Below are 27,795 nucleotides of genomic sequence, written 5' to 3'. Positions count from 1 at the left end.
TAACCATTACTCCTTTCCTCTCACTCTTGTCTCTACCTGCTGTCTTCTTTTCTTCTTTTCAGCTTTACATTACCAAGAGGAAATATTTGTCTTGATCAGTTTTTGGAAAAACGGGTGCAGGATGTTATCAGCTGCATTGACAGAGGTGAGGGTCTTCAGAGTTATAAATAATACAGGGGGATAAAGTATTGTTTTGCCATAGGCACTGATATGGTGGCGCAGAGTACCTTTGTTTGGGCCTGCCAGGGAGCTGTAGCCATGCCCCTTTCACAATGGGAGTAGGGTCATGCCCTCATCTACATGGTTGTGCCCCATCCCTAATACTAAAGACCACCAATCCTGTGCAAAACGCCAGGCCAGGCTCCAATCTCTAGCCACTGTCCATAACTTTGTCAAGGTCAGTCTGACACAGTTAATCAGAAACCGTCTGGACTGTTTACTGGAATTATTACACCCCCCAATATCTGCTCCACTCGCTATCAATTTGTCAAATTTAACTGCCACCACGGAAAAGATTGCAGGAGCGAGACAGTCCAAGTAGGACGTTTCTGATCTCCCTATGCAATTACAGTTATCATTATCTAAATAATAACCTGCACTAGAGATATACACTGCTCAAAAATATAAAGGGAACACTAAAATAACACATCCTAGATCTGAAAGAATGAAATATTCTTATTAAATACTTCTTGTGTCTCCACCCAGATTCATGTAAGTGAGACTGTTCATTCATTTTTCCTTTTTGTTTAGATTTTTTTTTCCCATAAGACTATCTTTGTGTTTCATTCTTACTGATTTTGTACATACTTTAAGCGTTGTATCGTTCTCATATTAAACTTAATTTAATAAGATTGGTCTCTGTGTTTCCTATCTGATCCAATTTGTCTGTGTATTTGTCTTATCCAGGATATACACTGCTCAAAAAAAATAAAGGGAACACTAAAATAACACATCCTAGATCTGAATGAATGAAATATTCTTATTAAATACTTTGTTCTTTACATAGTTGAATGTGCTGACAACAAAATCACACAAAAATTATCAATGGAAATCAAATTTATTAACCCATGGACGTCTGGATTTGGAGTCACCCTCAAAATTAAAGTGGAAAACACACTACAGCCTGATCCAACTTTGATGTAATGTCCTTAAAAGAAGTCAAAATGAGGCTCAGTAGTCTGTGTGGCCTCCACATGCCTGTATGACCTCCCTAAAACCCACACAAGTGGCTCAGGTAGTGCAGCTCATCCAGGATGGCACATCAATGCGAGGTGTGGCAAGAAGGTTTGCTGTGTCCGTCACCGTAGTGTCCAGAGCATGGAGGCGCTACCAGGAGACAGGCCAGTACATCAGGAGACGTGGAGGAGGCCATAGGAGGGCAACAACCCAGCTGCAGGACCGCTACCTCCGCCTTTGTGCAAGGAGGAACAGGAGGAGCACTGCCAGAGCCCTGCAAAATGACCTCCAGCAAGCCACAAATGTGCATGTGTCTACTCAAACGATCAGAAACAGACTCCATGAGGGTGGTATGGTATGACTTGTTTTAAGGACATTACATCAAAGTTGGATCAGCCTGTAGTGTGTTTTTCCACTTTAATTTTGAGGGTGACTCCAAATCCAGATCTCCATGGGTTAATAAATTTGATTTCCATTGATAATTTTTGTGTGATTTTGTTGTCAGCACATTCAACTATGTAAAGAACAAAGTATTTAATAATAATAGTTCATTCATTCAGATCTAGGATGTGTTATTTTAGTGTTCCCTTTATTTTTTTTGAGCAGTGTATATCCTGGATAAGACAAATACACAGACAAATTGGATCAGATAGGAAACACAGAGACCAATCTTATTAAATTAAGTTTAATATGAGAAAGATACAACGCTTAAAGTATGTACAAAATCAGTAAGAATGAAACACAAAGATAGTATTATGGGGAAAAAAATCTCTAAACAAAAAGGAAAAATGAATGAACAGTCTCACTTACATGAATCTGGGTGGAGACACAAGAAGATGGACCAATTTCTGATGTCAGACTGGCTCTGATATACTGTACAATGTTTCACATGTGGGATACGGTATTTATCCCTGTCTGGGCTGTTACATAGCCCACATTCTTTTTTTGGCTTTCAATGTCAATGCAAATTAGCAATGTTCCTGCTTGTCAACATAATAACATTCTTTCAGTGTATGGGTTTGTGTTGGTCGGGGTCTTTGATATAGGATCACCGATCTTCAAGGTATTTGAGGAGTAGATTAACATGCCATATGAACATTAACATATTAGTGACAATAGTCACTGTACAAAACTTTATGACCTTCCCATCAGAGCCGTAACTAGACTTTTTGGTTCCCTGTGCCAGAGAGAGAATTGGCGCATCCCGCCATTTTTTTTCAATAGGGACATAAGGCGCATGCCTCATGGAGAAGGGGCACTGCAAGATTGATCCCATAGAAAGCCCATACAATGATGCCCCTTCCCACAATTTATATATCTCCTACAGCCACACACTACATAAATCTGCTCAGCCTCAATGCTGATAATTTTTTCACAAACTACAAGGTAAGCTTCAAATAGTTAGAATTCTCTAGCTTTCTATGCAAGGGCAGATAGCTCAATGACTACATTGTCTGACTGCAATGCCACAGGCGATGGGTTTGAATCCCGGGTATGTCAGCAACTTGAAATGTAATAAAGAACAGTGTGAAAGTTGGTTAGGTATTAGTGCCAGAAGGGGTCAGGGTAGGAGACAGCGGCAGTCAGGAGATGCTGGTCTTCAAAAAGGGGGGAAGTTGCAAGTGAAAGCAATTAAAACAGATAATTGACAAGTGCTGCCAACAACGCCCCCTACCCTTCAGCGCTATGTGCGGTGCCCCATCCGCACACACCTAATTACAACCCTGCTTCCCATAAACTGTTATCTGTTCCCTGATCTGAGCATCTCTCTATATCTGACTGACACCCTGTCTCCAAGCAGGTCAGGGGATTGAAAGCAGTGATATAATATTTCCCTGACACATCATGAGCCAATTGCAGGACACCATGCTGTTAATTAAAAGAATTACAATTAGTAAACATAAAGTTCAGTGTCACCACTAGGGGGGGTGGACCGCACCTGGGTATCACCTTACTCACTGACAGGAGCCGGGTGCTGCATTGTAGCATTACATGCAGCACTCTGTTCCTGATACAGTGTAGGAGCTGGCAGTGCAGCCACACAAGTCTCCTGGGGCAGCCCAGCATCACTGGGGATGCTGGGCACACGCGGGGAGTGGCAAAAAACAGGGTCAGGCTGTGAGGCTACGCCCTCTTCCTGTGATGCCACCCCACATCTTCAGTGGAGCGTGTCCACAGTGCAGGAAAGTGTCCTTTTCTGCTGCATCTGGTGTTTGTGACCCCAGTGACAGCCCTGATAAAGGATTAGATGTTGCCTAATATATCATAATCCATCACAAAATCACAACAATGACACTTGGACTACAGGATATAGGATACTGGAAGATACACAGGACTAATGCTTATATGCAAATCATGGTGTTCTGAAAGTACTTCTAATACCCTTGTTCTATATATATATATATATATATATATATATATACGTACAGTACCAGTCAAAAGTTTGGACACACTTTCCCATTCAAATGAATGAGAAAGTGTGTCCAAACTTTTGACTGGTACTGTATATATATATATATATATATATATATAGTTTTGGAGAAAAACAGCACTCAAAGCTATTGTAAATCATTGGCAAGGTGGTGGTGCAGGGTAAAAGATAATAATATATACACTCACTTTTTCAGCAATTTAGAAAAATAAATTACCAGCACTCATGGTTAGATGAATGTGAAAAGAGTTTTATTCTCCAAGAAAAATCCATGTGAAGCACAATCTGACAGCTATGGCCCAACAGCTGTTTCAACCAGCAAGGTTTTCCTCAGGGGAAATCCTTTTCTAAATTGATGAAAAAGTGAGTGTAAATATGTATGTATGTATGTATGTATATATATATATATATATATATATATATATATATATATGGATAGGGGGGAGTTATTGCGCCACTTGTGTTTCACAATTATTAGAAATAGGAAATAACATATAATATAAAAAGTAAAGTTTAAAATAGACACTCCCTAAAGATTCAAAAGGGTGTCAGCTGACCCCCAGACAGGGATGGTAGTTCCCTGCGATATAAGAGAATGTAAAAAAAGGGGGGGGGGGGGAATATAGCGACCTGGCAGTGACCTTATATCCAGTTAAGTTACAATCTTCTTATCCATTTTTAACTGGTAATATACTTAGAATTGTGTAAATTGTTTTTATCCCATTTTTTAAAGAGAACTGTTATTAAGATATATTTTTATTTGTAAAACCTTATGTGAAAACTTTATTTTATGTGAATAAATTGTATTTATATTTTTTACCTTCTTTGTGAGTTTTTAAAGACACCGTTGGTCGCTATATTCCCCCCCCCCCCCCTTTTTTTATATATATATATATATATATATATATAAGCAGACAAACAATGGTAGTTGCTCGGTCATTACTGGAGGTAATTATGTATCAGGTGCTGGAAAGGGGGAGGGGTCACAGACAAACAACAGACAGAGAGGGCCGGGGGTGCAAATCCCCAGCCCTAAATTTCCATTCAGCACACTAAAAATTGCCTGTAACCATACCTGAACCTATTTGATAATAGAAAGTCAGAGAATTAGTCACACATGATAAAGGCTAATACTAAAACACATCCAGAGAGAGAGCTAACTCACCCAGGAGCCACCCCCAGGATCTCCCATTGGCACTACAATAAACAGCATACCTTCCAAATACTGCTCCCATTCAATGCCCCTCGCACACAAGCAGACAAACAATGGTAGTTGCTCGGTCATTCCTGGAGATAATTGTGTATCAGGTGCTGGAAATGGGGAGCAACTACCATTGTTTGTCTGCTTGTGTGCGAGAGGCATTGAATGGGAGCAGTATTTGGAAGGCATGCTGTTTCTTGTAGTGCCAATGGGAGATCCTGGGGGTTGCTCCCGGGTAGCTTAGCTCTCTGTCTGGATGTGTTTTAGTATTAGCCTTTATCATGAGGCCTACTGTGACAAATTACTTGGTCCTATGTGAGCACTGCTATTATGTAGTGTTAGGACTGCTGATATCAAAGAAGCCGTGAAGTTGCTCAGCAGCTTAAACATGCGTTTGCAAACATGTGTGACCAATTCTCTAAATTTCTATTACCAGATAGGTTCAGGTATGGTTACAGGTAATTTTTTAGTGTGCTGAAGGGAAATTTAGGGGTGGGGATTAGCACCCCTGGCCCTCTTTGTCTGTTATGTGTGTGTGTATATATAGATAGATAGATAGATAGATAGATAGATAGATAGATAGATAGATAGATAGATAGATAGATAGACGAATGAATAGGTTATAATAAACCAATAATACCATTTATTACTAATATGCTACTTTTAAACATGCACTAACACGTATAATAAACATTTTTTTTAAGTAGCCCATCACCCTCTTCGGAGCCCCGTTTCTCTGACAAGTCCCAGCCATAAATAAACCCAGCAGGGAGGTTTGGTTGATCAGGGGGATCCAAGGCTACTCCATCACCCTTCACCCTCCATAGGATTTACAGCACCATTTGCGCCTCATTGAGCTGGCTGTCACAAAGTTACTTACCCAAAATCAATATTAACTGACACTGGGAATTAACTTGGGCCTCTATCAAGCCTTCCATCAACATTTTTTTTTGTTTCTTTTGGTTACCAACCTGAAAGAGACACTAAACCTAGAATCCAAGTAGGTTTGTATAAAACATCTACTAATTGCAAAACAACAGTCTATACATCCGTATAAGACTTGTAGATTTTCGTGACGTAAATCCTGAGGTCAAATAAATCATGAAAAAAAGAGAGACATTGTTACCCCCAGCACCCTGAATGATAACAGTAACCAGATATAAATCCCACATGATATTAGAATTCAGAGATCTTGGTTACACATATTTGAGCAAATGTGTGACTAAGCCCCAAAGCCGCATCAAAGCATCTCTGTATATTTGGGGTCCCTAGTGCTATATATAGGTGCAGGGTGTGGCATCCAAAAACACCAGCATAAGCGAGAAATCCCAGGGCAGCATACCAGTGAAAAAACTATAGTAGTGTTCCCTCTAGGCTGTTTTAGCAGGGCGCCGCGCCCTGCCCGTTTTTTAACAGGCAAAACCCGCCCTGCCCTTTTGCGGCGCCCTGCTATAACAGCCGCCCGCTCCCTGCCCTCCCGGCGTGTATAGATGCCGTGCGCATGCGCGCGGCATCCATTTACGCATTGGGAGAGGGCTGGGGGAAGCCCAGCACCGACGGAGGTGCTGGGCACGCCCCCAACAGTGACGTCGCCGGCCACAGACGCTCTCTATAGTAGCGTCTGTGGGCCGCACCGCCCCCTAATTTGCGTGGCCACGCCCCCATTTCGGGCGCGCGCGCGGCTACGCCGCGCGCGCACGTGTGCCCCGCTGAGTCCGGCGCCCTGCCCCAGTTCACTCCTACAGTGAACACTACTATAGTGTTAATAAACTGGACTGGCTGAGCTGGATGGCCTTAGTGTGGCATACCTTTACATTCTATTAACACTTTTCACTTATTAATTTCTCAACACTATTTCTCTATTTTAATTACATTACATTTTTGTATCCCCTTCTCTATAGCTTCGGCATCCTAAATATTCATTTATTAACACTATAGTTTTTTCACTGTTATGCTGCCCTGGGCTTTCTGGCTTTTGCTGGTGTTTTGGGGTGCCACACCCTGCACCTAGATATAGCGCTAGGGACCCCAAATATACAGAGATGCCTTGATGCGGCGTTGGGGCTTAACCACACATTTGTGCAAATATGTGTAACCAAGATCTCTGAATTCTAATATTATGTGGGATTTATATCTGGTTACTGTTATCATTAAGGGTGCTGGGGTAAACAATGTCTCTTTTTTTCTTGCTCAGAAATACCCCTCCCTTTCGAGCACCTGAATTATATCATTAAGCTGATTGAGCATCTACCATTATATATGTCAAATAAATAATTTCAGACATTTGTTCACCTTCAATGTGGCCTTGGAATCAAGAAAATATAAAGTGATAAACATTGTTTTGGAAATGTAAGTGACATACAAAATCTACAGTTGCCTGATTGCAAAAATGTGTACAGTACTAAGATAATACTTTGTGAAGAGCTTTTGATTTTAGCAACAAAGAGACAATGGAATGATACTGTAGTACTGTGTTGTATTATTTGTTTATGTTACATATAATCCTCTAGTTCTCCTCTGTACAGGAAGACACGTGTGTCTAGTGAAGCCCCCGACTTCCACTGTCTTCTCCACAAGATCAGCACCCAACAAAGATGTCTCCACCCAGAGCCGGATGGTTGACAGTCACACGCCTACCCAGACTCCAGTACCAGATGTTCCAGACTCAAACCCAAACGATAATAAGCAACTATACGGTATAGCACAGAGATGTAACACTATATTGCTCAACTCATATGTAGATAGATAGATAACTGAACTGCCCACATAACCTTCAGAAGCATTTTTATCTAATTACATTGCAACAGGACTGTCTTTGCAATCTGAAGACTACTATGCTATAGATAGAGCCTATCCTTGTGTAGCCTTCCTATTTACCTATAGATTGTAAGCTTGCGAGCAGGGCCTTCCTACCTCTATGTCTGTCTGTTATTACCCAGTTTGTCTTATCACTGTTAATTCCAATTGTAAAGCGCAACGGAACATGCTGCGCTATATATGAAACCGTAAATAATAAGAATAAGAAAAAGAATAATAGATAGATAGATAGATTTGAAAAACAGACCTGACATTAATATTATGTATAAAATAGCCTGTAAGGCATATCCTCGCATTGTGTTGACACCATTTACATTTTGGTGGCATGGTGGTGTCACTCTCCAGACTTTTATATCAAGTTTCTTTCCGCTGCAGTGTCTGTCCCTGCTGGTGCTGAGGTCCACTCATGCGGTCTCTGCACAGCTTTCTCAGTAGCTTGCTGCTGACCCTGGATGTGGTTCTCAGCAGAACTCTGCTCTCTCTGCGCTCCCTCACCATGCTGGTACTCCGGCTCCACATCGGAGTTCCCTCCAAAAGTATGGGCATAGCAATGTTGGATTCAATCAACTGACCATTGTCAAACCAGAAGGTTGGATCTGGCTTGGGTAGGCATGGAGTGTTGAAGCTGCTACTAAGGGTGTATGGATGAAGTTGTGAGGCTTGGATAGTGGTACGGTAGGTTGGTACAGTAGGTTTGTACTGGAGAATGATGCTTGTGACTTAGAAGTGGATTGCCAAAGGCGTGCATTGAATTGTAGAACTTTACTGTACAGGCTAGAGAGGGAACTGGAATAAAACTGGAACTGAACTGTAGGTGGAACCAGAATGGAACTTGTACAGGGATGGAACCGGACTAGAGAGAATGGAACTGGTATGTAACTGGAGCCGGATTGGAACCAGATGGCGACTGGACTGGAACCAGAATGCTGACTGTACTAGAACTGGCAGGTGACCAGACTGGAACCGGCAGATATCCGGACTAGAACCGGAATGCTATTATACAATAGAAATATAACCAGACAATGAGCGCATCCAGAAAGGCAGCAAAGTCCACCAACACAAGTCACCAAAACTTGATACAAATTAGATACAATGGTAGAAATAGGTAGTCAGATCTTGTGACAATTTTTTCCAACATCTGTAATATTGTTGTTACATTGAATTTTCCTTTGGGGTAGTAAACCAAAGTATTCTCAATGGAGTTTCATATGAAAAGAAGAATAAAAAATTAGAAAAAAAAAACTATCAGTCAAACATGTAAATAAGCAGTATCAAAACTTTTTTCAACACCGGACGAGGGTGAGAATCAAATCAGTTTTCTAACACCCTCAGTGTGAAGAATAGATGAAGATGCTCACATTTGTGCTTACATATCAAAAGTGCGGTAGTTTCCTATCAAAATATCTTTTGAGGATCCCCAGCTGAAATTAATTACACCACAAAGTGCAGGTTACTGTCAGTGCTTACACATTGGCTTACTTCAGAATGGTATTTTACAGACTCATCAGGGTTTCTTGACAATCCTTATGAGTGATCATGGAATTAAAACAGGTAAATCGCTCCTCATGGTGTAGTATAAAAACACATCTTAATACACCTGAAATAAAGGGAGAAATGCCTCCATAACTGAAACAAACAATGGTAAATCACAGAGATAGCAACAGATAGAAATGGAACCCAGGTAGTGTTACTGCTGACAACGTTCTGTGTGTGGCCGGTATAGCGGCATCTGTCTCTCCTTTTCACTCCTCCAACATGTTTTGACACCTTAGGGTGTCTTTTTCAAGGTGGAGTGATACTGGAGTGGAGTGTAACCGGAATGGTGACCGGACTGAAAGCTTAATGGTGACCGGACAGGAACCGAAATGGTGACCGCACTGGAACCGGAGTGCTGACCATACTGGATTCAGAATGGTGACACTGAATAGTCTCTTGTAGATGCAGATGGTTTTGTAAATATTACCAAAGACTTGGTATTTACCAGACTGGAACTGGAACAGAGCCATTAGGAGCCAGATAATGTAAAGTACCTGGGAGCTCAGTACAAAGCTGTTACTTCAGGAGAAGAGATGGCTGGCGGTCATGTGACACTCCTCAGGAGACCGTCGCCGGGACACGGACCGCCAACATTCCAAAGGTGATTATCTGGGTGGGGGTAAGGTTTAAGGCCCGGAGGATTAGGGTTAGGCACTAGGGAGGGGTTAGGGATAGCCCCAGCCAACACCCCCGGAGGGTTAGGGAAAGGGGTAAAATACTTACCCCTGTCCGGTGTCTGCATTCTCACTGACCGCCGGCATTTCGTACCCAGCCCATCATCTCTCTGCTCTGGTAAGCATTGCCAGAGCAACTGTGTTTAAAAATAATAGCAGGGCATGGTATACTACATTACCGTGTGGTGCATTGTGAATAACAGTCACTACTGGGTGGTGTAATGTGAATTTGTTCTATTCTGTGGCCATGTCCCTTCCCCACTAACGGGGTAAGTCCGACTGCATCGCTGCAGCAGCGACCATTGCAGTCTGAATTACTATGCGCAGGGCGCACTGCGCACATGCAGGCAGGGAGAGATGCGAAAGCATCTCACTGGTGCGATCGCTTCTGCCTGACTGACAGGCAGACGCGGTCGCGGGGCGTGCCAACAGTGTTAAAACGCCATTGGCAGGGCGCGGTCCAGACCGCTGATGTCACACGCATCCGCTGCGACCTGGGACGCAGTGGTCAGCCCCCTGCCAGTGCGCATGAGCTGCGCTGTCAGAGAGCTGCTTGTCAGGTACAAAAGCATCACTGACGAGTGATGCTTTTGTACCGGGGGGGCAGGGCCTACATGCGGGGAAGACTAGCCCTGTGCTGGGCGTCCTCCCGCATGTCAGAGTAAATGATTGACTCTAAAATGATCAACTCTAAATTACCACCTAAATCACGCCCATTTATTTTGGCAATCCATTTATCACATGTGGGGGTCACCAATTCTCTTTCTGGCACAGGGCACCAAAATGCCTAGTTGCGGCACTGGGCCCTGGTAATTCTTTTAATTATTATTACCAGTTATTTATATAGCGCACACATATTCCGCAGCGCTTTACAGAGAATATTTGGCCATTCACATCAGTCCCTGCCCCAGTCGAGTTTACGATTCTATATACCCTACCACATGTACACAGACATAAATTCACGCTATGGTTAATTTTTTATTTTTTGTTGGAGCCAATTAACCTACCAGTATATTTTTGGGATTGTGGGAGGAAACCGAAGCACCCAGAGGAAACCCACGCAAGCACGGGCAGAATATATAAACTCCACACAGTTAGGGCCAAGGTGGGAATTGAACCCATGACCTCAGTGCTGTGAGAGAGTAATGCTAACCATTACACCGTCTATGCTGCCCATAATAAGTACCCATTTCCACTTTCTCTCTGTGCCACTGTCTGTCGTTTGAGGGAGGCAGTGGAGTATCAAGACGCACCCGCCATTTATCTCTTTTGCTAATTGGCTGGGCTTTATTACTGCGTTGGTGCAGTGCGGAGTTAGATAGTGCCTGGCCACAACCTTCTCTGCTTACGGGGCTGGAGCTGCAGCAGCATTACTATTGGTTGATGCCACCTATCTCATCTGCTTTATGGTCAGGTGGTACATGGTGAGGGTGGGTGAGGGAAGATGCAGGGGAGGGTTAGGACTTGCGGTTGTGCCAGGGCCCAGGTAGGGACATATGAATTGTATATGGGCTCAAGGTAGGGGCTTATGGCTGGTGTCAGGGCTGGCATGGTGCAGTATAGCTTTCTTCCAACGTGTTACAGCTTCTCCAAACTACAAAAAAAACTTGCAATGTTATGTCTTCTCTGGCCTAGTCATATCCAGACTTATGCATGCGCAGTCCGGATTCCTGAGGGGCACAGAGAAATACGGGGGTTTTGTTTAGCTTTATGGGGTAGCGGGAGGCTCCAGATTCACTTTAAAGTGCAGATGTGGGAGGGTTGTTGTAGGTAATCCGGCACTCCAATGATCCTGTTTCTAATTGCCCAGGTGCCCTCCGTATCAAAATGGCATAGCAAGAGCAAGCAGCGGCACTCCGGGTCTTGTATGTGAAAAACGGTATTCAGATATGTCACAAAAACATCACACCAACGTTTCGGTGCCCGTAGACCCTTTGTCAAGTTATGTACAAAGCTAACCTTATATTAGGTGAAGAAGCCCGCCAGTGTGAGAGGGACGTCCCCGGCGCCATCACTGCGGTCTGAGCCACGTTACTCTGGGTCTTCCGGCGTCATAACGTCACACGCCACAGTTATCGGGTTGCCATAGTGTCGCTGAAGCTGGTTAGCGTGCGCAGGCCGGGGCTGTGCATAGTGAAAGGGTCATACATTTACAGAGACCCTCACACCTTACAATTACCAATGTATAATAGAAGCGTCTAGGGTTCCGCCTGGTTGAAGGCATATACATAGGGAGAAGAGGTTGGGAAAATGGAAAATAGCATGCTTACATAAATGCAAGTTTTACCTTTTAACAGACATGGATGGTCATTCCGAGTTGTTTGCGCGTTATTTTTCTTTCGCAACGGAGCGATTAGTCGCTAATGCACATGCGCAATGTCCGCAGCGCGACTGCGCCAAGTAAATTTGCTATGCAGTTAGGTATTTTACTCACGGCATTACGAGGTATTTTCTTCGTTCTGGTGATCGTAGTGTGATTGACAGGAAGTGGGTGTTTCTGGGCGGAAACTGGCCGTTTTATGACGTCAAACCAGGAACGACAAGCACTGAACTGATCGCAGATGCCGAGTAAGTCTCGAGCTACTCAGAAACTGCTAATCTCTCGTTCGCAATTTTGATAAGCTAAGATTCACTCGCAGTAGGCGGCGGCTTAGCGTGTGCAAAGCTGCTAAAAGCAGCTTGCGAGCGAACAACTCGGAATGAGGGCCATGGTACACATAAATACAATAAGCAAAATGGTTACACAATTTCTGTGCAAATGCTGTCGTCATACCTGACATAACAAAATGACCATCTACGCATATTTTACATAGTCTGTCCTCTGTCTGTAGTCACACTATAGGGGCCGTTGAAGTCTCTATGTATATAAGTGCTATTACAGGTCCCTATTTAATGGTACCTAGGAGTATTGCAGTGGCTACATGTCTGTTTTCTCGATCACCTATATTGAAGTGATAATTACCTACCTAGACCTAAATAGGGGTAAGGTGCATATAAACAGTTAAACTGTAAAGATTGTAGCAAACTGTGACGCTGTTATGAGGGATTAACATGTATGTATTTATACATCTAAACTAATGAATTTTGTCACATGTAATATCTTATATGTATGTTGTATGAGTTGTTAATCGATTGATGTCAATTATTAAGTCATTAATAGTGACCTCTATTACCATACATATCTATGGGGAGTACATGCGTGTGTGTGTGTGTTCAAATAGGTGTTCTGGACTATGTTGTAAGTAGTGATGACATTGGGTTTGCTTGACCGGGTGCTGGGATCCCGGTCGCCAGAATGCCAGCAGGAGGGCGAGCACAACGCAGCCCCTTGCGGGCTCGGTGTCATGGACACCCACGAGTGGGATTAGTCCTGGGCCCCCTGATGGCATTCTTGCAGCCAGGATACCGGCGTCGGTATACAGACCACTGGGATCTCGACTGCCGGGATGATAACTACATCTCGTAGGGATGAAATGTATCATTGTTCCAGTTCACCCAATAGGGTACCCCTTTTAATATGGCTCCTTGACCAGTGCTGCTATATCAGCGCAGGGTCTGGGTCCTGGTTAAAGGACTGCTACTAAAGAGGAGCATACATTATGTAAATTACTTAAAAATGGCCTCAAGCTGGAGCAGTGAAGTATTTCTGTCGCCACCTCTCAAGGTGTCTGGAATGTGGCCAGTGGTTATTTGCCTTAAAGATGATAAGGAATGGTTATATTCCGCAAAGTGTCTTGCGACCGGTTGCTCTGATACTTTGTTCAGCAACGCGTGCTTGATAGCTTAGCGATGGAGGGCCATATGCTCTTGAATTGTCCGATTGGTCTTGCCAACATAGCCCTTGCCGCAAGGGCACATAATTAAGTAAATGATTACATTTGTTGTGCACGTCAACACATGTCTAATCCTCATTGCTTGTCCGGTTTGTGGATGTTGAAATGTCTGGCCAGTAATCATATGTGACCAGGTGGTGCATCCCAGGCATTTATAACAGCCTGGGACTCTTGTCATAAACGTTGCTGGTTGTAGTGCGGTAAAGCCCATGATATATGTATGGACAATAGAGTCCTTGATGTTTCTTGCTCCTATAAAGCAGGTGACTGGTCTTTTTTTTCTTGAACCAGGGTAAGCTGTTATCAGTGGTGATGATAGGCCATGACACTCTTGTTGCACGTTGGATCACTGTACTGGCAGTGGAATATTTGTTTTTCCAAAGGATTATTTCTTGGTGGACATGTTTACTTTGTGGAGTAAGTAGTGCTTGTCTATCATACAAAGAGACCTCTAGTTTTTTTTTCTTCAGGAGGTCGGGATCATAGACACGCTGTGAAACTCTGGAGACCACCGTATCCAATTAACTATCAAGCTGATCTTGATCACTGTTGATTCTTGCTGTTTTGGACATCTGCGATTTGGGCAAGCCTCTAAAGAGGGCCTTAGGATGGTGACTATTAGCTCACAAGAGAGTATTTTTGTCCATTGGTTTAGAAAATACCTTTGTAGTCATTCATTGTTGGCCAAGGTGATTTGTACATCGAAATAGTGGATAGTCCATTCGTTGCATTGGAATCTTAACTTAACAGGAGATGCTAAGTTATTAATATATTCCATCAATTGCTTAAAGCTCTCTACTCCTCCTGTCCAGAGCATAAATAGGTTGTCTATGAATCTTGAGTACAATAGGATATGTGTCGCTAGAGAGGGGTCATTCAGAAATAGTTTACACTCTTCTTGGAACATAAAAATGTTGGCGTATGATGGCGCCATGTTGCTTCCCATCGCACACCCTGCTTGATGTTTGTAAAAGCTTCCATTTAAAGAAAATTGTTTTGTGTGAGGGTAAGCTCAAGCAATGTAAAAAAAATAGAGTGGTCAATTTGTTCCACTTCTTCTTTGAGTAAAAATTGGTTCATAGCTTCCAGTCCACCTGCATGGTGGATACAGGTATAGAGATTGCAGACATCCATAACACACAATAGTGTTCTCAGTGGGATGTGTGTTATACCACTGTTGATGGAATTCAAGAAGCTGGTGGTGTCTTTTATAAATGTGGTTTGCTTGACCACTAATGGTTGTAGAATGACATATAAAAATTGGGAAATTGGCTGATATAGAGAATTCCTTGCCAAAATTATAGGCTGTTCCGGTGTTTTTTCTTTGTTCTTGTGGATTTTAGGTGTTGTTTTTGTAATAGGGCTCTGTAGAGCTTATCAATTTGCCCTCGATCTTGGCTGTCAGCAGGATACCATCAAGTTCTTGTTTGTATTACCTTTTTGGGTCACCTGTTAATCGTCAGTACAGGTGGTTATAATCCAGTTGTCTATTTCATTGGTGTAATCATCCAAATTTTGGATGACAATATCACCTCCTTTTTCCCATGGGTGTAAAATTAATGTCTCTATAATTTCCCAAATCTTTTAGAGCAGATAGTCCCGCCTTGGTCATATTATGATGAGTTCCTGTTGATGCTTTTGTAGATTTTGTAACTGATTCATCTAATAGCAGTGTAAATGTCTTAATGGATGTATTTGTGGATTGTAGTTCAAACTTGGAAGAGTATCTGCTGGCAACAAACCCAGAAAAGGAATTGGTGTTTACATCACTCTGTTTGCTTTGGAAGAATTATTGTAAACATAAGTTACGCGATAGTCTATGTAAGTCAATCCTCCATGTTAGGTCATCATGAGGGTTAGTTGGCAAAAAAGTTATGTTTTGTTTAACAAATAATATTCTGTGTCACTAAAAGTTCTAGAGGAGAGGTTATAAATCAGGTTTTCTTCTTGTTTGCCTGGCTTTTGTTGCCTCTTGGTTTTTTTAAATGGTCTTCTGTGGGTATAACCGAAGGTCTCCCTAAATGGACTGCTTTAGCACCCTGAGTCTTCCGAATCCGCATTAGCAAATTCACTGTGCTTGTGGAGGACACCATTCTTACAGATTTACCCTCTCGTTGTTTTCTCTAACCCGGATTGTATCTGGGATGTCTAGGGCCTGTGGTCTGTTGTTCACCTCCCATGAGCCATTTGTAAACTCTGTTATTTATTCACTATTGTTAGCTGTTGTATTTGCCATCACCTACCCTGTTCTTTCTCTACTACAATCACCAAAGGGCTTAAAGCTGTTTCCAACACGTTCACATTTTTAATAAGCAGAGCACGAATAGCATCATGCTCCCCTCCATTGATTTACCACCTGAGGTCAAAATATCCCATGTAGGTCTCCTCTCACGACTCCACCTCCCCCTCACTTCCACTAACTGTAGGTGTACCCCAAGGTTCTGTCCTTGGTCCTCTTCTTTTCTCTCTCTATACGTCCTCACTAGATAAGCTCATTAGTTCTTTTGGTTTCCAATATCATCTCTATGATGATGACACTCAAATCTATCTTTCCTCTCCATACCTCTCCCCTGCTCTCCTCACTCGTATCTCCAACTGTCTCTCTGCTATCTCTGTTTGGATGTCCTAGTGCTTTCTTAAACTTAACATGTCTTAGACCGAGCTGATCATCTTCCCTCCCTCCCGCATAACCTCACCTCCTACAATCTCATTATCTATTGATGGCACTACTATCTCCTCTAGACCCAAGTACGCTGTCTTGGAGTAATCCTTGACTCCTCCCTCTCCTTCAAACCACACATTCAGCACCTCTTGCAAACCTGCCATCTTAAAAATATTTCCAGGATCAGACACTTTCTGACACAGGATGCTACTAAGACTCTTATCCACTCACTTGTCATCTCCAGACTAGACTACTGTAATCTCCTCCTGACTGGTCTCCCTGACAAATACCTCTCTCCACTCCAATCTATCCTCAATGCTGCTGTCCGGCTCATTTTCCTCACCAAATGCACTGTGTCCACCTCTCCTCTCTTACAAGACCTTCACTGTCTTCCCTTCCCTTCCAGAATCCATTTCAAGCTTCTCACACTCACTTACAAAGCCCTCACCCACTCCTCTCCCATCTACATCTCTGACCTTATCTCCCTTTACACTCCCATCCATCCTCTTCGCTCTGCTAATGCACGCCGACTCTCCTGCCTACTGATTACTTCCTCCCACTCCTACCTCCAAGATTTTTTGACGTGCTGCTCCATTTCTCTGGAATTCCCTACCTCTCCCCCTCAGACTCTCCACCTCTCTACAAAACTTCAAACGTGCTCTCAAGACCAACTTCTTCACCAAACCCAGCCAAATCTCATCCTAACCCTCTGTTCCACGCGCTCTATGTACCCTATCTGTGTCACTCCTGTCTGTCTATCCCTCCCCTTTAGAATGTAAGATCTCACAAGTAGGGCCCTCTTCCCTCATGTGCTTGGCCTTTTTCTTACTTTAATATTCTTCAACTACACCAAATCCAGCAGTCTTCTGCCACCTGATACTTATTCCAGTGCCATCTGCTGATATAGCTATATTTATTTACCCTGTACTTGTCCTATATTGTCGTCAACTGTAAGTTGCTGTTTTCCTGTTTTGATTATTTGTTTATGTACTTTGTAATTGGGCGCTGCGGAACCCTTGTGGTGCCATATAAATAAAGGATAATAATAATAATAAATAGTTTTCTTGATACCCCTAAAACTTCCTCCTTAGAGTTTCCTTTAAATTTCCACATAAACCAAAACTTCTGTCGAACTCCAACCCAAAGTTTTGACACCATGTGTACTGTAGACATTATACCCAGAGAGTGTTTCTATACTTCCCATACTGTTTGGTTGAAAGGAGACCTCAGTACCAAATCTCAGCAGTGCCTCCAATGGTTAACATAACCAGTCAAGGACCATTAGACTTATTTGTTTGGATTTTTTTTTCTTTCGAGGGACTATTTGGCAGAATATCATATCCTGGTTATAACTGATCATTTTACCAGATATGCCCAAGCTTAAATTGCTCCAGATCAGAAAGCCAATACTGTAGCTAAAACATTGTGGGACAATATTTTTGTCCATTATGGATTTCCGACAAGAATACACACTGAACAAGGCAAGGAGTTTGAGAGTCATCTAATCCATGAACTCTGAGCATGTTATCGTTAAGTCGCAAACAACTCCATACCTTCCACGGGGTGATCCTCAATCTGAACTGTTTAACAGAACAATACTTGATATGTTGGGTTAACTAGATCCCAAGACAAAACATCAGCAGAATAGATATTTGAGTCAGCTAGTGCATGCATACAATTTCACCAGAAATAATTCAACAGGGTATTCCCCTTACGTATTAATGTTTGGGCGCAAGGCCTGATTACCAATTGAGGTATGCATGGGACTCTCAATCAACAACTCTTATTTCCAATCTCACACCACATACATAAAACATTTGAGGGAAGAGTTGAAAGAGGCATATCAACTTGCTCATCAATCCTCACAGAAATCTAGGGGGGTGGATAAGACACATTGGGTCCGATTCAGGTTCAGATGCAATAGTGCTGAAATTGCTATTTCAGCACTTCTGTGCATGCACAGACACCAGTGCACGCATGTGCAAGGTCCTGAACTGAGATCACAGGTGATCGCAAGTCTAAGACCTGGAGGGGGTGGGAACAGACAACGGCGGTGTATCCAGACCGTTGGAGGAACGGGCCATGGTGGCTGCTTCATTTTAGGGGTTCAGTCCGGACAACGGAGTTGTGTCCAAACCATTGAAGGGGTGGGCCATGGTTGCTGCATGATGTCGCACCAAAAGATGGCGGCCCTTCGACTGACAGTACTGCTAGGCTGCATAGGCAGGGGGCTACCTTAACCATGAGAGCGCATTGCTGTATAGTGATGCGCTTGCATGTTAGCGGGGGGCAGGACCTGGCTTGTGGGGTGGCCTTGCCCTGTCCTGGGCGGCCACCCGAATGTTAAAGAAAAGAGTTGTAGTTTTGCAATTTTTCGCAAAACTACAACTGAAGCTGGCCCATTATGATAAGAAAGTAAGAGGGCCTAATTTGAATACTGGGGATAGGGTACTCTTGAGACAATTAGGACTACCCAAGAAAAAGAAGTTGTGTAACCGTTGGAAGGAAGAACCAAACATTATTTTAGAAAAGCTCCCCAATCTTCCTGTTTATAGACTTAAGTTGGAAAATGGGTCAGGGCATGGGTTATCAAATCACCGCCACCATCTGTTACCGATTAGTCATGCAGTTATATTACCTGAGCCTATGGAAAAATCTCTAAATAACACCACTGATGGGAAAGGAGTTAACTGCCTGAATTGTACAGTAGAAAAACATCAAGCTACCTTTGTTAGTGCACCCCCTTATATTGAAAGTGATGATATACACAGGATGATAGCTTTGAATATAGTGCTGGTGGATATTATTACAGAGACAGTATACACTCACTGGTAAATGATAAAGCCTCCTTGACTAAATATGATCATCAGATGGGTCATAGAACTAGTGACCCCACAGGCCCATCTAATGGCCTTGGTGAGGGGAGAAATAAAGAGAGTGAATCAATTTTTAGAGCTGTATTGGAACAATTTTAATCTTGAGTTACATCGTAATAGTTGAAGGTGGCAAATACTCAGATGAAGCTCTTTGTAACCAATTGGGGCGAGAGTGGAAACCACTTGTGGTACTAACTTATGAGAAGCCTGGAAAACCTATTGCGGTACCAAGAGTAGTACAGCCATATTTAGTAAATATGTAGCCTTATTTTGGGAGTGGTTATTAGAATAGGGATAATATGAATCACCACTTGATGCAATATTAGAAGAAGTAACACAGAAGGTTGTGTTAAAACTGGTGCTCTGGGTTCTGAAAGCAGAATATATAGTATTTCAGTACCTGAGCACCAAGGGGAGAATGTAATCCCTAATGTCATATAGCAGTAATAATTAGATTATATAGAGACATTCACAGAGATATGTATGTTGCTTTAGAGTGTGTGTGTGTGTGTGTGTGTGTGTGTGTGTGTGTGTGTGTGTGTGTATGTATATATATATCTATATATCTATATATACAGTGTGTGTGTGTGTGTGTGTGTGTGTGTGTGTGTGTGTGTGTGTGTGTGCGCTTTAACAGGAAACTTATGTCAAGATATTATTGTTATGTAATATATTTATTTATTTATGCATGTATGTTATTTTATACTTTGTGGCAGTGACTTGTAGAGAAAGGTCTAGAAGACCACATGCCAGGCTGAGTAGAGCTGGAAAATGAGACTCTGAAGAAAGGCAGTCAGTGAGATGTGTGGGGCAATGACAAAACTCACATCCAGATGTTTTGCCATTGCAAACATACAACTCGGGCAATGTAATAGGATGCGCACTTAAAACATTACCAAAAAATTGTTAATAAATAGACCAGCTTCTGATGGGGAGATTTACAGAAGCATGCACAGATCAGTGAGATCCATGCATGCTTCTGTGTGTAAAAGTAAAGAAAGTTCAAAATGTAAAAAAAGACATGCAGGTTCCCCCAACAGTATAACCAGTCCTGGACTCTTTGAGCCGGTCCTGGTTGCAAAAATACAGGAAACAAAATTGAGTAGGGGTTCCCGGTATTTAAACAACCAGAACCGGACTCTTGTACTGGTATTGGTTCCAAAAATATGGGGGACAAAAGAAGTAGGGGTCCTCTGTATTTTTAAAACCAACACTGGGCTCCACTAGCCACGTAGGTAATGCTGCAGCTGGGGGGACACTTTTATATAGATCCCTGCAGCAGCAGCAGCATCACACCCCCAACTAGTCACCCCTGGCCAGGGTTCCTTGGGGGAGTGGGGACCCCTAAAATAAAGGGGTCTCCCCCTTCCAGGCACCTAAGAGCTAGGGATGAAGCCCAAGGCTGTCCCTGCCATCCATTGGCTGCGGATGGCAGGCATAAAAGTGTAAAACACAAAAATAAATAAATATTGTCTTTTGCTGTGGAACTACAGGTCCCAGCAAGCCTCCCCCACATGATGGTACTTGGAGAACCACAAGTATCAGCATGCTGGGCTTTAAAGGGCCCGCTGGTACCTGTAGTTACGCAACAAAATAAATATTCAAATAAAGACACAGACACCATTACAGTATACATTTTTTTGCATTTTTCAAGTTTTGTTTCCTCACAACCTGGAATTAAAATGGATTGTTTGAAGGTTTGCATCATTTCATTCACAGAACACGCCTACAACTTCGAAGACTTTTTTTTTTATTGTGAAGCAAACAACAAATAGGACAAAATAACAGAAAACTTCAGCGTGCATAACTATTCACCCCCCTGAAGTCAGTACTTTGTAGAGCCACCTTTTGTTGCAATTACACCTGCAAGTCACTTTGGTTAAGTCTCTATGAGCTTGCCACATCTTGCCACTGGGATTTTTGCCCATTCCTCAAGGCAAAACTGCTCCAGCTCCTTCATGTTGGATGGTTTCTGCTTGTGAACAGCAATCTTCAAGTCTGACCACAGATTCTCAATTGGATTGAGATCTGGGCTTTGCAAAGGCCATTCCAACGCATTTAAATGTTTCTGCTTAAACCACTCGAGTGTTGCTTTAGCAGTATGCTTAGGGTCATTGTCCTGCTGGAAGGTGAACCTCCGTCCCAGTCTCAAATCACAGGCAGACTGAAACGGGTTTTGCTCAAGAATATCCCTGTATTTAGCACCATCCATCTTTTCCTCGACTCGAAACAGTTTACCACTCCCTGCTGCTGAAAAACATCCCCACAGCATGATGCTGCCACCACCATGTTTCACTGTGGGGATGGTGTTCTTGGGGTGATGGGATGTGTTGGGTTTGCGCCAAACATAGTGTTTTCCTTGGTGGCTGAAAAGTTAAATTTTAGTCTCATCTGACCAGAGCATCTTTCTCCATACATTTGGGAAGCCATCCACATGCCTTTTGGCAAACTCAAAAATTGCCTTCTTATTTTTAAAACTAAGTAATTGCTTTTCTCTGGCCACTCTTCTATAAAGCCCAGCTCTGTGGAGTGTACGGCTTATTGTGGTCCCATGCGCAAATACACCAGTCTCTGCTGTGGAACTCTGCAGCTCTTTCAGGGGTCCCTTTGGTCTCTGTGTTGCCTCTCTTATTAATGCCCTCCTTGCCCGGTCTGTGAGTTTTGGTGGCCGGCCCTCTCTTGGCAGGTTTGTTGTTCTTTCCATTTGAAGATGATGGATTTTATGGTGCTCCGGGGGATCATCAAAGATTTGGATATTTTTTTATAACCCAGCTCTGACTTGTACTTGTCAACAACTTTGTCCCTGACTTGTTTGGAGAGCTCATTGGTCTTCATGGTGTGATGCCTCTTGCTTAGTGGTGTTGCAGCCTATGGGGCCTTTCAGAACAGGTGTGTTTGTACTGACAGATCATGTGACACTTAGATTGCACACAGGTGGACTTCATTTCACTAATTATGTGACTTCTGAAGGTAATTGGTTGCACCAGAACTTTTGAGGGGATTCATAGCGAAGGGGGTGAATACATATGCACATGCCAATTTTCAAATTTTTATTTATAGAAATTATTTTGTATATAAATTTTTCTCATTTCACTTCACCAAGTTAGACTATTTTGTGCAGATCCATCACATATAATTTAGATTTAAAACAAAAATTAAATTACAGGTTGTAATGTAACAAAATAGGTAAAAAGCCAAGGGGGGTGAATACTTTAGCAAGGCACTGTATGTCACAGCTGCTCCGGGCAATGAGAGGGAGATTATTTTTGATTGGATGCCTGGTCCCTCATCCGAACTCGTGCATGTGCAATCCAGATTCCAGACAAGGCAGGGGGAAAACCGGCGGGTTTGTTTAACTTTCCATTGGGAGCAGCAGAGGTGTAATTAGACCTCATGGGGCCCTAACGAAGACATTGATGTGAGGCCCCCCTTCCTCAAACAATCTCCCTCCCAATCAGTCAGTGTATGCCAAATCCCTCCTTACTCCTCCCAGTCAGTCTATGGGGTATATTCAATTGATGTCGAAAGCTGCCGTCTGTCGAAAAGACAGCTGTAAGGGGTTCCAACATATTCAATATTTTCGACAAGTTGAGAAATTCGACTTGGCAAAAAGCATGTGGATCGGCAGTATACAGATGGGTCCACAAATATCTTAACTAGTTTTCTGCGCCTAGGCGCGACATGATTTATTAGCATAAACCCTTCATCTATTGTTCTCAGCTGCAATACAATACAGAGAACAATACAGCAGGGCCAAACCGACAGGTTTTGACCCCCTTTTCGACCATCTCAGTCTGACATCAAAAGATGTCAGACTGAGATGCAGACCCAGAGGATGAGAGGGAGGAGAGCCGCAGGGAGGCGGGGGACAGCCGCGGGCAGCCAGAGGAGATCAGCGCTACAGCACAGCACTGCAGCAGGATGTCTCACAGCCGCGACGCTCACGGCAGCGTCCACCCGGCTTGTCAGGTCTCTGGGTTTGTCTGTCCCCGGCGGGGGCGCTAGTGGGTCAGTGTTGGTGCGATGTACAAAGCGGGGAGGCAATATGAAAGTCCGGCACATAAGCGCTGATGTTTATTATACAGGAATCACAGAGTAAATGGCATAGCAGTGAATGACAAACTGAAACCAGGCAATAAAGTAACAGTGATTGGTAGCTGAATCCGAAACAACTGAAAAGTCTCTTGCAACAGAAATATATAGTGACTTGATGCTGAATGTAAATGAAATAAACAGAACTCCGGTAAGACTTGTAAAACACACAGTTTCTGTATAACAAAGTCCATATGGCCACACTAGGCCCAAGCAGGAGACAGTCTCTATGCAATAAGGTGATATACTTGCAGAGATGCACAGATGGTATGCAATTAGCAGTGCACAGGTAGTAATGAATGTAACACCTGAGGAAAGTCTCTTACTGCTTGATGAGCTGGTAACTGGCTGTGGATGAAGTCTGAAGAAAACAGGAGAGCTGAAGTGAGATGAGATGACAGGAGGTAACCACGGGGAATCGCTGGAAACAGGAACACAGGAGTCCGGAGAACAAGGCACACCGTATGTGACTCGTTGTCTGAGGCAATGTGAGTGAGCCACGGACTGGGAGTTATACCCATGGCTCTGCAGTGATTGGTCACTGAACTCTGGGTGGAGACACAGTGCTGGATTGCACACCCGGATCAGCTGAGTGCAGGAGTCATGGCAACGACCTCACAGGCAGGACGCCGGCACACAGCAGAATGCACATAGGACCAGACTCAGGGGTACTCAGCAAGGCGGAATATGACGCTTGCGGTCCATACACACATGCAGCCGCAACTGGGGCCATGACCTCCGGAGGCCCGCACACCAGCGCGCTGGTAGGTGAGACGTAGCAGAGCGCCGATTCCTGACAGTACCCCCTCCTTTATGGGTGGGCACCGAACACCCACGAGGCTTGGCAGGGAAGAGTCTGTGGAAGGCTTGGACCAACCGTGGAGCATGGACATCCGTGGCGTTTACCCAACTCCTCTCTTCAGGACCATATCCAGACCAGTCAATCAGGTATTGCAAATGACCATAACGATGTCGAGAGTCTAAGATCTTCTCCACCTCGTATTCCACGCCCCGATGAGTTTGTACCTTTGGAGCTGCTGGAAGCGTTCTCTGGAAACGATTGAGAATTAGTGGTCTGAGGAGAGAAATATGGAATGAGTTGGGAACTTTCAAAAAAGCAGGCAGTTTTAACTTATAAGCCACTGGATTAATAACACTTTCCACCGGGAATGGCCCAATAAACCGAGGAGCAAATTTCATTGATGGAACTCTGAGACGGAGATTTCGGGTAGATAACCAGACTTTGTCGCCCGGTTTTAAACTAGGAACTGCTCGTCTCTTTCGATCAGCAAACATTTTATACCGTTGAGAAACTTTTTTAAGAGATAAATGAATCTTCTTCCAAATTTGAGCGAACCGCTGAAGAGCAGAAGCAGCCGCAGGCACATCTATGACGGGTAACTCTTGGAAATCAGGTACTCTAGGATGCTGTCCATAAACTGCGAAAAAAGGAGTTGTATCTGTAGAAGTATGATAACGAAAATTATGAGCAAACTCTGCCCAGGGCAATAATTCTACCCAGTCATCCTGTGAAGAAGAGATATACAGTCTCAAATAGGTCTCAAGCTCTTGATTTACCCTCTCTGTCTGCCCATTTGTTTGAGGGTGATAGGCTGTAGAGAATTTTAGTTTTACTTGTAGCGCAGAACACAGAGCCCTCCAGAACTTGGCCACAAACTGTACACCTCGGTCAGATATAATTTCTGTTGGAAGTCCATGTAACCTAAATATTTCGTGACAAAACAACTGTGCCAATTTTGGAGCAGAGGGTAACCCCATGAGTGGAATGAAGTGCGCCATTTTTGAGAACCTATCGACTACTACCCAGATGGTGTCATACCCTTTGGATGGAGGGAGATCTGAAATAAAATCCATCGATAAGTGAGACCAAGGGTGCCTGTGAATGGAATTGGGTAACAATTGGCCTGCGGGAGCCTGACGAGAAACTTTATGCTGAGCACATTTGGGACATGAAGCTATAAATTCTTGAATATCTATTTTCATTCGAGGCCACCAATACGTTTGGGACAGGAACTTGAAAGTCTTGAGAACCCCAGGGTGACCATTAAATTTGGACGTATGAGCCCAAGACAGGAGATTTGAACGAAGCTCTGGAGAGACAAACATCTTGCCTGGAGGTGGAACTTGCGACACCCCTGTAGCTGCGAAAACCACAGGATTTAATACTGGTCGAGCAGCCTGTTCTGAAGATTCCTCATTTGAGCTCATAGAGCGAGACAAAGCATCTGCTTTAACGTTTTGTGAGCCAGGCCTAAACATTAACTTAAAGTCAAAACAGGAAAAGAATAGGGCCTACCTTGCTTGCCGAGGATTCAGACACTGCGCAGCTTTCAGGTAAAGAAGGTTCTTGTGATCCGTGTAGATGGTAATAGGGCATCTCGTACCCTCCAGCAGATACCTCCATTCTTCAAGGGCCAATTTGATTGCCAACAGCTCCTGGTCACCGATGGTATAGTTAATTTCAGCGGGTGAGAACCTACGAGAGAAAAACCCACAGGGGTGAGTCTTACCATCAACGCCCACCTGGGACAGGACTGCGCCCACGCCAACCGTTGAGGCATCTACTTCCAGGATGAAGGCCTTATTGACATCCGGCTGTTGTAACACAGGAGCTGAAATAAGCTTGTTTTATTTTATGAAAAGCAGACAGTGCAGCGTCAGACCATTGGGAAGGATTCCCCCCTTTCCGGGTAAGGCAGGTGATTGGAGCTATTAACGTGGAGAAGCCTTTAATAAACTTTCTGTAGTAATTAGCAAAGCCTATGAAACGTTGAACTGACTTGAGTGTTGTTGGAAGAGCCCAGCTCTCTATAGCTTCCAGTTTAGCTGGGTCCATTTGAAGGTCTGTTCCGGAAATAATGTATCCCAATAAAGATATTGAAGAAGCTTCAAATGTGCATTTGGGCAGCTTGCCATACAGATGATTCTGTCGAAGACGTCGAAGAACCTCTTTTACTTGTTGGCGATGAGAACCTAAATCACGAGAGAATATCAAGATGTCATCGAGGTAAACTACCACACATTTATACAGGAGATCTCTGAATACTTCATTGACAAAGTTTTGAAACACGGCCGGGGCGTTACTCAAGCCGAAGGGCATCACTAGATATTCATAGTGGCCGTCACGAGTATTGAAGGCGGTTTTCCACTCATCACCACTTCGAATCCTGATAAGATTATAAGCTCCGCGAAGATCCAGTTTCGTGAAGATGGACGCACCTCTAACTCTGTCGAACAACTCTGTGATGAGAGGTAACGGGTAGCTATTTTTAATCGTGATGTCATTTAAACCCCGATAATCGATACAGGGACGAAGTCCTCCATCTTTCTTCTTGACTAAGAAGAATCCAGCACCAGCTGGGGAAGAGGATGGACGGATGAACCCTTTCTGTAAATTTTCTTTAATGTATACACTCATTGCTTGGGTCTCTGGAACTGAAAGAGGGTATGTACGCCCTCTAGGCGGCTTGCTCCCTGGAACCAAATCAATGGGACAATCCCACTCTCGATGGGGAGGCAAGACATCCGCTGCTTTCTCACTGAAGACGTCAGTGAATTCCTGATAGGCCTCCGGAAGGCCAGACTGAGACTTTACACTTGAAGACTTGATTGGAAGTACTTGAGCCAGACATGACTGATGACAAGGGGAACTCCATGCTGTTAACTGTAGTGTAGACCAGTCGAATTGTGGATTGTGCAATTGAAGCCAAGGCATACCCAGTACGATCTCATAGCCAGCTTTAGGTATAACCAGGAACTCAATAAGCTCGGAATGCAGGAAGCCTACTCCCAGAACCACTGGCTTGGTTTGCTGAATGATGGAACCTTCAGGAATACGGCTTCCGTCCACGGCAGTGAGATATACTGGACGACACAGTTTAGACACTGGGAGATGAAGTCTATCCACTGCAGCTTGTGTGATAAAATTCCCAGCAGCACCACAATCCACTAAGGCGGACAGAGACTGGAGTCCATCTGGCATTTCCAAAGTGACAGGTAGTGTAAGGTCTTGAAAAGAAGGAGCTTTATTCAAGGTCCCTAACTTGACTCCACCTCTACAAGTTAGGACCTGGCGTTTTCCCGACCGAGCAGGACAGGAACCAATCAGATGACCAGCAGCAGCACAATAGAGACACAGTCTTTCCTTTAATCTTCTGGACCGCTCCTCAGGTGTTAAACGAAACTTGTTTACCTGCATGGGTTCATCAGCAATAATAGGTAGAGACTGTACAGGAGGCATAGCTCGGTGCTTGCGAAGATCACCTCGAGAGCGTTCACAGGCTCGCTCGCGTAAACGTAGATCCAGCTTGACGCATAGGGAAATTAGAGCTTCCAGTTGCTCTGGTAAGTCTCGGGTAGTCAACTCATCCTTTATGCGGTCGGAGAGACCATGCCAGAAGGCGGCAACCAATGCCTGGTTGTTCCACTTTACCTCTGATGCCAATGTCTGGAACTGGATAACGTACTGACCCACAG

At 43.6% G+C, this 27,795-nt stretch overlaps 1 protein-coding gene across 1 annotated transcript in view; it reads left to right on the top strand.

The window, feature by feature from the left end:
• Positions 1-27,795, top strand: part of LOC134934229 (uncharacterized) — a 157,644-nt gene that overhangs the window by 106,993 nt on the left and 22,856 nt on the right. Inside the window, exons 5-6 of the mRNA XM_063929713.1 lie at positions 63-145; positions 7,334-7,504. Of these exons, the coding sequence (XP_063785783.1) occupies positions 63-145; positions 7,334-7,504 (254 nt within the window). The remainder of the gene's footprint in view (positions 1-62; positions 146-7,333; positions 7,505-27,795) is intronic.

The sequence above is a fragment of the Pseudophryne corroboree genome, chromosome 6 (assembly GCF_028390025.1).
Source record: "Pseudophryne corroboree isolate aPseCor3 chromosome 6, aPseCor3.hap2, whole genome shotgun sequence".
NCBI lineage: Eukaryota > Metazoa > Chordata > Amphibia > Anura > Myobatrachidae > Pseudophryne > Pseudophryne corroboree.
Note: the sequence above shows the minus strand (reverse complement) of the source record. Positions and strands in the feature narration are given on the sequence as shown.